This window comes from Diadema antillarum, unplaced genomic scaffold, assembly GCF_040938485.1.
Source record: "Diadema antillarum isolate AM-2024a unplaced genomic scaffold, OU_Dant_1.0 seq00001894_RagTag, whole genome shotgun sequence".
In the NCBI taxonomy this organism is placed as follows: Eukaryota; Metazoa; Echinodermata; class Echinoidea; order Diadematoida; family Diadematidae; genus Diadema; species Diadema antillarum.
Window position 1 is genome coordinate 83,205 of NW_027272560.1, and position 13,930 is coordinate 97,134.

At 40.5% G+C, this 13,930-nt stretch overlaps 2 protein-coding genes across 2 annotated transcripts; both read left to right on the top strand.

Annotated features, from left to right (window-relative positions):
* The first annotated feature begins 7,152 nt into the window (after nt 1–7,152).
* Nucleotides 7,153–8,496, top strand: LOC139713016 (muscarinic acetylcholine receptor M3-like). Its single transcript, XM_071624794.1, has one exon. It carries the CDS (start codon nt 7,153–7,155, stop codon nt 8,494–8,496), a length of 1,344 nt encoding a protein of 447 aa, XP_071480895.1.
* Nucleotides 8,497–12,126: 3,630 nt separating this feature from the next.
* On the top strand, nt 12,127–13,596 carry LOC139713017 (probable G-protein coupled receptor No18). Its single transcript, XM_071624795.1, has one exon. The coding sequence runs from the start codon at nt 12,127–12,129 to the stop codon at nt 13,396–13,398; it is 1,272 nt and encodes a 423-aa protein (XP_071480896.1). The 3' UTR covers nt 13,399–13,596.
* Nucleotides 13,597–13,930: the final 334 nt, after the last annotated feature.

Here is a 13,930-nt window from a genome sequence, read left to right on the forward strand (position 1 = left end):
TCTGCGATGAGACTAATTAAGAGCATTTTGCAGATTGGATTTCGACGCTTCATGAAGTAATTTATCATTATCATTATTACTGTATCATTATTATTATTATTGTCACTACTATACTACTCCTTCTGCTAATACTATTACTTGTACTACACATACTACTATTCTTATTCTTCTTATTATTATCACCATTACCATCCTCATTGTTACTATTATCATTAGCATCATTATTATATGGACCTACTATTTTCAACCACCTACTATCGACAATCTTCAGCATGGGCGTCACCAGGGGGGTTGCGTTGGTTGCGGACGCACCCCCCTTCAGACAAAAAAAAAAAAAAAAAAATCACCACTTCTGTCTGCGAGCGACCTCAATGCCTGACGCTAAATAATTATTCTAGTTTTTTTTAAATACTTTTCTTTCACTTTTTTTTTATTTTGCACAGGGACAACAAAATCGTGGGCAAAAACAATTCTCATCCTGGGCTCTGTCAGCACTGATTTTATAAATATATACTAGTATTCTACAGTGTTTACTATTTATCGACCGTATGTACTGTACATCCGTACGGTACGGAGCACGTACACGTTTGCATGTACGTGCGCTACTTACAAGTACTATGTAGGGTCTATGTAGAGCACGTTACTTCTGACCAATCCATATTGATAATGCGAGCCCAAGTGCGAGCCTTAAAAAAAAAAATTGGAGGGGCAAGTATATAATTTTGCCCATCCCTTACAATTTCCCAGAAAAAAAAGTTTACCCCCATAAAAACATTGGAAGGACAAACATATTATAATTTTGCCCCCCCCCCCATAATTAATATTTAGTGAGATGAGAAGATTTTCTTGCTTTTTGATAGAATAAAAAAGTTGCCTCCATAAAATGTTCGAGGGGCAAGTGCACCATATCTGCCCCACTCCACATAAAAATAATTCCAGAGATGAAAAGATTTTCTTGCTTTTTTACTTAAAAATCTGTCCAATTATTTCACCCATAGTGTGCACCAGATGGCAGGTTGCTGAATTTCAATTCTAAAAAAGCAAAGTCTCTCTCGTGTGGGAGGGGGCTACCTCTTTTCACACCTTCCCCCGTTCGGTCTATTTTCCATGGACTTAATACACATATAGATTGACAGATTTACAAATGTTTCATTGAAAATGTGCACCAAATCTGTCACTTTACTTAATAAAAAAATGCAAAAGTTCCGTCGTGGGGGAGGGGATATTATCTCCTTTCAATTACCAATTAACCCTTTCCCAATGGCGTAGCAAAGGGGGGGGGGGGAGGGCGATCGCCCTCCCCCCCCCCCCCCCAGATTTTTACCAGGGATTTGGAAGGCGGAAAAAATATAATCGAATATGGGAGAGGTATCTTACCACCCTCCCATTTTCTTGTCCCTTCTATAGACTTAGACACTATGGGGAATTACAATTTCCAGATTTTCCACAAAAAGTGTGCTTCAGATCGCTTTATTTCAATTCTAAAAACTCAAAAGCTCCGTCGAGCGGGAGGGGGTATCCCCCTCCCACATCCTCCCCCTATTAGCTCTACCTCACTATACTTTGTATATACACAGAGATGATGCACACTCGGAATAAGAGCCATTAACATTTCATCGAAAAAAAAAAACTATTTGTTTAGATTATACAAAATCATCTTCGTTTGGGAGGAGAAATGTCCCTTATGTACACCCTCGTGTGCATGTTTTTTTTTCTGTTTGATTGCTTAACAGACAGCGTTCATAATATTCAGTGTAAGAATTAATACAAGAAGTTTATCTAAATTACACCATTTTATTTAAAGCAAATTGTTTAATAATGATTTAAATCAAAATGTACTGCTACCTTCGTGGGACTGTTCAAGGAGATAAAACAAGCTAAAACATGCATCAAATTGCACCATTTAAAACATCAAAATGCAATTTCAGTTCTCACCGTGCTAGGGGGGACGACCCCCTCCCACCCCCTCCCACACCCTCCCCCCCCCCCCCCCCCCCCCCCCCGCTCGCTCCGCTTGCTCGGGCTCGGTCGCGTTCATGACATCAGTGTAAGAATTAATACAAGAAGTTTATTTAAATGATATCATTTATAGGCACATTGTTCAATAACAATTTACATCAAAATGTACTGCTACCTTAAACAAGTGGGGCTGTTTTAAGTCGATAAAACACGCAAAAACCTGCATCAAACTGCACCATTTACAACATCAAATTGAAAAAAAGTTCTCACCGTGGGAGGGAGGAACCACCTCCCACACCCTCCCCCTTGCCCCCCCCCCCCCCTTGCCCCCCTCCCTCCGCTCGCTCTTGCTTGGTCGCGTTAATGATATTCAGTGTAAATATTAAAACAGGAAGTTTATTTGGAAGATACTATTTCATAGGCAAATTGTTCAATAATAATCGACATCAAAATATACTGCTATAGATACCTTAAACAAGTGGGACTGTTTCAAGTCGATAAACAAGCAAGGACATGCATCAAATTGCACCATTTACAACATCAAAATGCAAAAAGTTCTCACCGTGGGAGGGGTCGCTTCGCTCCCTCGCATACTAACAGCCCCCCCCCCCCCAAAAAAAAAAATGAAATCCTAGCCACGCCGGTGCCCTTTCCCCGCTTGGTTTCCCTTAAAAAAAAAAAAAAACTAAAGTCTTGGCTGGGGATTGAGAGCTTCCTGAATTCCAAATGTCTGTCCAAAAAATCTCGATACATTTAGTGTCAAAACGCACCCCCCTTGAAAAAAAGCTGGTGACGCCCCTGAGAAGCTTTACCCTTCTGGACGCATTGGGATTGTAATCCTGTCCCAAGGCAGAACCATCCGGAATTCTGTGATTATCGGGAGATAATCTTACACATTTCCAGCATTTTGCTAGACTCACGAACGAGCAAACCGTCGGTTCGTGCGCCATCTTTCTAGCCCATTATGGAAGGCCGAAAATCACACTAATATATATTGCGCGCGCGCATACATTTAACACACAATCACCGCCACATATGATGCGCTAATACTAGCCTACGTATGAGAAGCCGAAATTGCAAAAACAATTCAGCGCGAACAGCACAAGCACAAGATGAGCACGTCAGTGGAGGTATGTATAAGGGGCAGTAATACCCACCTTGACAAACCTTTATTTGCATTCATTTATTTTTTTCATTTCCAACAGAATCATACAGGAATAGAATGCACACATTATGACACCGTATACAATAAACGATATTTACACTCTTGCAAGACATTTTAAGTAAGCAGGGCCGGCGGAACAGGGGATGGGGGGGGGGGGGCTCGGCCACTCCCCACTTTTTTTTCACCATAATACATAAGGTGTCACCCACTTTGGGACCCCCAATTTCTTTTCTTTTTTAACCCCGGAAGTGCGTAAGTGGCACTAGAAAGGCTTTGATTTCCGCTGACTTTTTTGTTTGGTTTGTTTTGTTGTTGTTGGTGGTGGTGGTTTTGTTTTGTTTTGTTTTGTTTTTTTGCTTTTCCACCACACCTTTCTTTATAAAAATGCTTGCGCGTTCAAGATGGTTGAGATCGAACAGAAATAAGAACGATGTGCTGTTATAATGCAGCCTCCATCTTTATCACTGTTATCTTTTTAAGGTGGCGTCATTCGCAAAACATCGTAATCGTCTCTTTCCAAATATCAGAATAAGATCATTCCAACCGTGTGTCACTGTCTATAGGCACACAGTAAGAAATACGGGTTCAAATTTGAACCCCCAAATTATCGCTATACAACCACCCTATAGGGTGCAACTTTGCACCCCAATAAGCAATTTGCACCCTTGGAGGTGCAATAAGCTGAATTTTTAACCTAAAGGGGTGCGAATTTGCACCCTCAGTTTCGTGCTAATCGAGGGTGCAAACATGCGCCATAAACATTAATACACCGTGAATTGAAAATTTGGACCACGAGTACCAAGGTTTTACTCGTAAGATCAAACTTACATGCACTCTGATGGATATGTCTGCATCTTTGTAGGTACGAATATGAATATCAAGATATTCAATTTTCTACTTGCATAATAAAAGGTGCAAATGTGCACCCCAGGGTGCTGCTATCGGGACAAATAGGGTGCAAATTTGAACCTTCATTTTTTTAGTGTGTATAGTGTGTGAAATTAGTGCACATTTGACTTATTGGCACTGAAAGGGTTAAACAGGGGCATAACATTACAGCTATATAACAAAGAGTGGCAGACAAAACTCGAATCAATCAAACCTGAGAAACAAACGCTTATAATTTTGGATCGATTGAAGCCTATTTAAAACAAGCAAGACGGGAAAAAGTCTTTGAATGTGTGTCAGGCACAGAAATAGGCCGCTAAAATGCTTCACTTCTTTAATCCTTATCAAAAGTATATAATGCACCCTGATTACTTATGCTGACATCTCTTTCCCTTTATTAACATTATGTATATATACCAGTATGCTGTACTGATTATGTAGAAATGGAGAAAAGTTATTGAACTTGAACCTTGAACAAAATGAATGATGTGGAGGAAACGCATCAACAGTTATCATAATGTCGCCGTAGGATTGAATCCAAGTGATCAAAAATAGTTTCCCTTACGCTGCAAGGTCTGAAAATATATGTAACATAAGCACAGTCTCCCTTACTGCTAATATATACTGAAGCTACTGAAAATCGTAAGAAGTCGAACATTTTCATGCACACATCCTACCTCAAGACTGAATGCAATGTTTAGCATTCCCCATACCGAACAATGCCGAATTTGACGACAATTAAAAAAGCGCACCAAAGATTCCAGCTCCTTTTCCACGTACTTTTCCGCTATTTGCAGAGCTTGGAATCTTGTAATCATAACAGTCCACCGAATCAGTTGATCTGGCATGGTTGTGAATTGTACTACAAATTGTAAAATTTCAGTTGTTGATTTCGTTGCTCGTGGAAACCAGAGAGACTCAATTTAATTCAACTCAATTCATCTTTATTTTCATTTCCATTAAATAAACAAGGAAAATTATATACAATGCATTAACAGAACATACCTGTGTAGACTGCGTAGGAGTACCTATAATGAGGGAAAACCAATGCGTAGGCCTATTGACTGGACTACAAGCACTGAAATACATCTAGTCGAAGCAGATCCATAATGGATAAGAGGCCTTCAGAAAAAAAAAATCTTATCAAAATGCATTGATAGCTTTGTCTGGTTTTCCTCATAACTCCCAACAACAACAACAATTGCTTATAAAAGAAATATGACAACACTTGATATTTCATTCTTGTGACGTATGCATCTTCTCGTATTCATGACTGGATTCGTAACTGTGAAAAGTTCTGCCCATTTATACCAGGTTATGAGGACAGCGTTGCATAGTTTATCCAAGGTTACCACTGATTTGACTAATAAAGATATACAGGCACGTAGGATCAAAATTGACATGCAGATATTTATTTGGAGTTTTGAAAGTCATCGAATGCATTTGGGGATCTCATGTCTCCTCAAGGAATAGAATGATCTGGTTAAGCTAGTTTGATTCTCTTTTGGTGTAAATTTTCTCGTACTTATTAATGACTAGATTTGTAACTGTGTAAGGTTGTGCCTGTCGTACCAGAAACTGGTAAAGCGCTTTATTTCCCACCCTTCATTTGTTATTAAAGAAATCGAAATGTATGATACATCATGATATTTTGGATTCATTGAAGACTAGGGATTCCTTTGAGGAAGTTGAGATAACCATGTACCTCTTTTACATTATTTGCAAATAGGCGCGTGCAAATATGGGTAGCCATGCAGTACTACTTTTGTGCGAGCATTTTTTTATTCTTGCTCAGCCTATATTTGTTACTTGCTTTGTGAATATTGACCCATTACGCCCTCCCTCAATACACTCACCTTTTGACTCTGGCAGGCCATAAAACCAACCCGGATCTTTCTCCCACTATTTACAAGCGATTTGTTAATGTTATTCATGATTACGAAATGTCGAATATAGGGTATCACGGTGCGATACGTTCAGTTCTTAGGAATACATGTGCTGTCCTTCATCAAATATCTAAAGCTAATCTATCTATGACGAATTGTCCATCTTGCATTACACCAGTTCGTATTCAATCAAATTTCATCACACAGTCAATGACAGTGTCAAAACAGTTGGATAATTTAAAAGTCATAAGTGTAATGCCAATAATGCCAATATCTATTAAATTTCAATGCAATTCAAATTATTCTATTTCCATACAAAGTAATGCAAGATAATATACATAACGCTCTCATGAGTAAGGAATTTCAAATCACATAAATTCCAATAGTATATAATGCAATCATGGTAATTTTGTCTTTATATTTCGATAAATGAAATAAGTAAGCCAGGGCTCGACACTAACGGTGGCCCGGTGGCCCGGGGCCACCAAAAATGAAAGTCGGGCCACCAAATTTAAAAAAAAGGGAAAATTTGGTGGCCCGCCTCGGGCCACCAAATTTTTTTGAAAAGTATGTCAATAAATTCGTAACTTTTTGCGCCGGAAATTAGCAGTTAAATTTGTTTAAAGGATGAAAAGGACTGAATGAGTGCCTGAGAGTGAGTGTTGCAAGTTTGTTGAAGTCTATTTATGAGTAGATAATTATGTCCAACTTCTAATTCTTACTATCATAAAACTTAAATATTTGACTCATTAAAAAAAAAGGATTTTTAATGTTTTTTATTGTTTCTTTTCGGGACACCAAATTCTTCTCTCGGGCCACCAAAAATTTGAAATGTAGGATTTTGGTGGCCCCATCGGGCCACCAAACAAAAAAGTTAGTGTCGAGCCATGAGTAAGCGATTAAAATTATATTGTACATTTGTATAACTGTATATGGAAAAAGAGAAATCCACAAGAAAATCAAAGCTTGTAAATTTTGTGAATTACTAGTTGAAGATAATGGCATCTCAAGATCAACCAAGGACTCCATGTATGAAAATCTTAACATCATGACGTCAGAGAAAGGAAAGAGAAAAAAAGATTATAACAAGGACAAGGACGAAAACAAGGACATACAGCATATGCCAAGGAAATACAGCATACTAGACACTCGTATTTGATATGGTATTTGTAATGATGTCCTTTCCCACGATTTGTTGAGTGCTGTTGTATCATCTTTGCAGATAAAGCCGACGGCTGAGAACATCATCTCCCGATGGGGTCAGAGGGAATTTCAGTTGCAACAAGCACGTTGTCGATGCCAACGGGCCCCCAGTTGTTCGAGTTCAACGACTACACCCAGCGAATCATCATCGCGGTCGTTGTTGGTGTGGTATTCCTTCTCGGCACCTCGGGCAACGGTCTCGTCATCCTCGCCGTCCTGCTCTCCAGAAAGTTGCAATCGTCGACCAACTGGTTCGTTGTCAACCTCGCTTGCGCAGACCTGTTCACATGCCTCTGCTTGCCTTTCAACATAGTGGCCTTGCTGAGCCGCGACGGATGGCCACTTCCCGACTGGATATGCGCCGCAGCTTCGGCCGTGACTCTTACGTGCCTCGGCGCTAGCGTTATGACCCTGGCGTTAATTGCCTTCAATCGATGGTATCTTCTCACGCAACCAGCGGCAAAGTTCCAGAAACTGTACACAAAGGGCAAGATAATTGTGATGGTGATCGCTGCATGGATGTACCCCTTTCTTCTCGTGATAGTTCCGCATTTTGCTGGGCTCGGAAAGCTTGGTTACTCCAATGAGTACAAAACATGCACGCAGGATACATCCTTACCTACATCAGAGTTCTACAGCCTGCTAGCCGGTGTCATGGCCATCATACCCGTATTCCTCGCCGTGGTGATCATCTACGTAAGAATCTACCGCTTCGTCACGAAGCAGATGAAACACATGGCTACGTTGAGGGAGACTGGTCCCGCGAGTTCGGGGACGCGGTCCGCTATTGCTGTGGAAATGATTTCCTCAGAAGTTACTTCAGACGATGCAAGTACAACGACGACAACCAAAGCACCCTCAAGTAAGAGTCTCGCCACATTGAATAGCGATCTCGACTCTTCTCAACTCAGCCTTCCTCCACCACCAGATGAAACTCTGAACGAGGCAGCTGTGGAACCGAGGCCAGATGATACCAACGGTCCTGATCAAAGCTCAAGGAGAATTACTGAAGGGAATTCTAACCCTTCAAACTCCGCAGCAGCAGATCAGACGCCGCCACCCAAACAGGATAAGCGATCGTCAGTAGGAAATGCGAAGGCGTCAAGCAAACCAGCATCCTCTAAACTAGATCGTCACCATGTCCGTGTAACCAAGAGACTTGCAGTCGTTGTAGTTGCCTTCTTCATCTGCCTATTACCTTTCGGGGTTAGCGTCGCTGTTCCGCCGAGCGACCCAGGAATTCCCTGGACAGGTCTGCTTGTTTCGTTTAACAGCTGCATCAATCCCATGATATACGCAAGGACCATGCCCGATTTTCGAAAAGTGATGGGGTGCATCGTTCGCTGCTCCTGTAGGAGTATTCCTCAACCTGTAAGCTGCATAAGACGGCATTAGAATCGAACTTTAGTGTTAGACACGTTAGAAACGTTCGCTGTTCATGAAAGAGTGCAAGACGACGTCTGCGATATTTCTGACATTTTTTCGAGTCTTCTCGTGCGACTTTGATAAATCTATAAATGCCTATCATACGCTTACATAATACTTGTCACACTCACATCGATTCAGAAGAGAACTGATTTTATGCTAGAGTATTACATCAAGGTAATATCAACAAAAACGTATAAATATTGCTTTCCAATACATCTTTTGTGCATGCAGTTTGTTTTGGTGTTATGTACCTGGTATTTACATGTACGTATGTATAATAAGATCAGAGAATCTGGAACATGGTAAACATTTTACCATCATACATCGTGTATATTTCAAATATATTACAGGCTGTAGTTTACATTTAAACCAATAAAGCCTCAGTTTTTAAAGTGATATCAATGCATTTACGTCGTCAGAAAGCTTCTACCTGAAATGAATTTCTCTCAATTGTAAATAGAAAACCAACCAATTGCACGAGACCATTATGAGGGCTTTTTATGATTAAGTTCACTAATAACAGAACAGTGCTATATATTTCTAGGTGTCTAGACTGGATGTTTTTCACTCCCTTTTAATTCTGCTGTAGGAAAAGTGAATGATTCATGTTGTGACATATTCCTAACATATATACATTAAATGCAGTGCCGTATATCTTTTATACGGCTCTAATTAAACGTATAGGGACATCAATTCATTGCGCAAAACCACGCCCTCATTAGCATGCACGAATACAAATACGTACACCAAGTCCACGGGTGCACGTCATGAGACCGACGCCCACGAGCCATACAGCCCAAGAGTCATACAGCCCATGAGTCAGACAGCCCACGAGTCATACAACCCATGAGTTCGTCACTAAGCAAATAAGGCCCATGAGTTCGACATTACAACACGGGACTTCCAATGTGTCGGTCTCGTGGACCTTGTTTGCTTAATGTGGAACTCATGGGCTGTAGGACTCGTGGACTGTATACCTCGTGGGTTGTTTGACTCATAGGCTGTCGACTCGTGGGTGTCGGTCTCGTGACGTCTCGTGGAATGACCCTCTTAGATTACCGATATGATTGAACTTTTTCTTTTGTGTATGAGTTATGCAGAGTATATTAAAGAATATCAAATTATAAGAGAATGTCACCTGACTTGCTTACATGAATCACCTATGTCTATGTTTGGCCTTGTTTGGTCTGTTTGTTTGCATGTTATCCAGAAATTTTATGACTCGAATATCCTTTTGTAAAATGTCAAATGTTTAATGAATTGGTTAAATAAACTTGAAACTTGAAACTTGAAACTTGAAACTTGAAACTTGAAACTTGACCGTCGTTAATGAGGAAACTTTAGAGGGAATTTCGCAAGAAATACGATGCTGTGGCACAGATTGGCTTCCCGTTAGGACCTCTGCGCATGGACCGTAATGACGCTCTCTTAATCCCTACACTTATCCGTCGAGTTCATTGTCACGTAAACAGCAGGGATAGCCAGGGGATTTATTTTTTCAAACTTCCTTGTTTGCCTGATGAGAAAGTTCATAAAAGAATCTTTCCAACTCGAGTGATAACATATGAAAATTCGATGGACCCTACTGACAACTAGCAGTTGGCCCGACATTTGGTGATCTATAAGGTAGGTTAGGATTTATAATGTTACCTCATAGCGAGTTCATATCTGTCTTCGTACAACGTGGATAAGCATGAAGAGTGATCAGTGAAGTAGACCTGTACACTTTCTTGGCTTCGATACTATCTCTTAAAGTCTGTAGAAAATTATTAGGGATAGACTCCTTCATCTATCATTATTGTAGACTTTGGGTTAACGTACATCTCCTTTCAATCCATTGGATAATGAAATGTAAAATGATTATGTTCTTCCTGGTATTTGCTTTCACACAGGAAAGCCAATCAAAATAGTCAGAATCACTAATTATTCCTGCGACAGAATAATGTTCTGACTGTGTTATTTAGTGTTTTATATCATGGTGATGAATTACATCCACCGTTTAAGCATTGAGCTATAAAATGTTGCAAATCAGAAAATGACATGTTGAACATCTCTATGTACCATGTTCGTAAATTACATACAGGTATGTATGTCTGTCTGTAGACTACTTTGATCGTCTCTCCCATGAGATAAGCTAAAATGTGTTGCATACTTTCCCGTCAAGATTTAGGAGAGCTGAACTATTGCGCAGGAAGAGCTTTTCCGGTTAAGGAGTTGCTACAAGTATTAAAGTCGAGGGTGACACGTTCTCATTCAGGATATATTGGATTTTACTGGATATGTGAGAAGGTAATACAGCACTGCTGTAGCGAGGAATATTCTGTCATGCCGTTAGAGCTAAAGGGACGTTGTGTTTGACACACGCTGGCAGATTTGAAAAGTGACTGTTGCCATATCCTGCTACGTCTTTATCTACCAGTTCCGTTTGGGTCTGAGTAATCACCACATAGTGGCACGCAACATGTCTCCTGTGTGCTTTACATAGGCATATTCCGACACAATTGTCATGGCGGATTGTGCTAACGACACAGAGTTGCTAAATACATTAAAGGCATATGGAAGAACATGGCAAACACGGAATTCTAACAGTAGACCAATTACCCTTTCTGTTTTGAATGAATGCTGGCGCTGCAAAGTTTCACTTTTATTATTTCATGGAGTGGAGGGGTCGTAGGTTGAAATCATTTTTGAATACTATTACTGGACCCAATCATATTAGTCAATATTGATCAAATTTTATATCGCGCAATGGGTAATTGCAGGAGATTACTTGTGCAAATCGTAACAATTATTCCAATCAGTAGGCAGCGGTAGACCTATATCTTACAGTAATGCATAGTTCTCAACCCATTTGGCAACAATTTGTTGCTCTAATAATTTATAGTGCTACGCCCTTTGGAAATATTTCAATTCAGTTCAATTTAGGTTGATTTTATTTCTGCATTTTTCTACGGATATCATACATGAAAATGATAAATTGTTGCCAACTGGGTTGCCCAATGAAATTCGTAACGCATCAACTTTAAGATCTTTTCAAATGTCATTATCTGATTATCTACATAGAGCATTATGGTAAAACAAGGACTCAATGGAGTACCAAATGTAACAGCCACTTCTTTTTTCTCTTTTTTTCTCTTTTTTTGAGGGGGGTATATGAGTCTTGCCTTTTCTTTTGTAAATTTGTTCTCCTCCTCTTATTTTCTTTTTCTTGCTCTGCTTTTCTCTACCTATCTCTGATTATTGTTGACTCTCACTGTACCAGTTCGATATATGATTCTCATTATTTTTTCTTTTGTTTTGTATATACAGTGTATTATTCTTGCATTGTAAATTTGGGACCCTGTGGAAGAACAGACATATTTTGAAAATATGACTGAACAGGCAATCCCCCGTTTCTTCTGTACGTATATGCAATGCATAACTTGTAATGTGTGTATTCTTTATATGAAGATGGAAATAAAACAAACAATAACAAACATACAAACACGTGTATCTGACAACAACAACAACAACAACAAAAATATTTCATTTAATCTTAAAAACCGTTTTCCGTCCCAACTCTAATTTATGTTAATTTTAGAACGGTTAGAAGGAAAGATGGCGGCAAATGACACCGAAGACAGCAACGGGCTCTTCGTATTTGATGACTACAACCAACGAATCGTCATGGCTGTCTGCATGCTTGCCGTCGCCGTTACCGGCACCGTGGGCAACAGCCTCGTCATCCTCGCCGTCGCACTCTCAAGGAAACTCCAGTCGGCGACGAACTGTTTCGTGCTCAACCTGGCCTTCGCTGATCTCATCACGTGCCTCTTTCTCCCGTTCGGCATCGTGGCCCTTCTCAGCAAGGGTGGATGGCCACTCCCCGGATGGATATGCGCGGTTGCAGCTGCGATGGGCCTCATCTGCTTGGGCGCGAGCGTCATGACCCTGGCACTTATAGCGTACAACAGGTGGTATCTTCTCACAAAGCTTAAAAGCGACTTCCAGAGAGTCTATACCAAGAGGAATATCATCCTTATGATCATCATAGCTTGGCTGTATCCCTTCGTCCTGGTAGTCGTGCCACACTTTGCTGGTCTAGGAAAGCTTGGCTACTCCAATGAGTACAAGATGTGCACTCAAGATACTTCTCTTCCCACCTCCGAACTATACAGCCTCTTTGCGGGGGCGTTTGCTATCATACCCGTGTTCACAGCCATCGTCATCATCTACATTCGCATATTCAGATTCGTTACTCAGCAGAGCAAGAAGATGTCCGCAGTGATGACGGCAACACCGGCATGCTCTAGCAGACCTGTCCATGTGACAATCGAGACGAGCTCGTCAAGCGGAACTCCACTCACAGAGGTTACGTCGACAGGTGACTCGAGTACAGAAAGCAAGTCACACTACGATCAAGCGGAGGCTGACACAGATATCCAACACCATCAAGTTACAACGAGCTCAACGACTGAGGGCGCTTCAGTTGAGTCAAAGACATCAGTCAATAATGTAAGTGGTACAGAAAGAAAAACATCCCAGAGAATTCCTGAATCAAAAGGAGGTAAAACCAACACCAAGCAACAAAGGTCAGGGACAAAGTCTCCTAGACAACTAAATAGGTATCACGTGACAGTCACCAAGAGGTTGTCTGTCGTAGTTCTGGCGTTCTTCGTCTGTCTCCTACCCTTCGGCATCAGTGTCTGTATCCCTCCGAGTGATCCCGGCATCCCTTGGACCGGGCTCCTAATGACAGTCAACAGCTGCGTGAATCCCCTCATCTACGCACGAACCATGCCCGTGTTCAGGGACGTTATGGCCTGCCTCCTCCGCTGTCGGTTCAGGCAGATTCCGGAACCAGTTGGGTTCATAAGACGTAGGATTTAAGGGTCAGCTTTCGTTTGAGTTTGATATATTTTCATATTTCTCAAAGATGATGACTTTAAAGGGATGGTACAGTATTGGTAGAGATGAGAATTGGGCTTTTAACTTTTTGCGAGATACCAAGAAAACACTTATGATATAGTACAGAGCATACTATTTTAAGAGGAATTCAAAGTTTATTTGATGAAAATCGGGTGTGGAATGACTGAAACATCAAAAAACAAAGTAAAACAAAGCGATCGTAATAAAGTGTGGGTCCCACACTTTTTTAGAATCGCTCTTTTTTGGATATCTCAGCCATTTCAAAACCAATTTTCATCAAATAAATGTTGAATTCCTCATAGAATTACATGCCCTTTCATATTCATAAGAGGTTCCTCATTATCTCACAAAAAAAAAATGTTAGAAACCTGAAATTAGGTCTTAACCAAAACTGTACGATTCCTTTAACAAAAGACGAAATTGTCGAATCTCTCAAACTGTCAAAAGTAATACTCAATACAAGTGTCGTAAAATGGTCATATTATGTAGATAT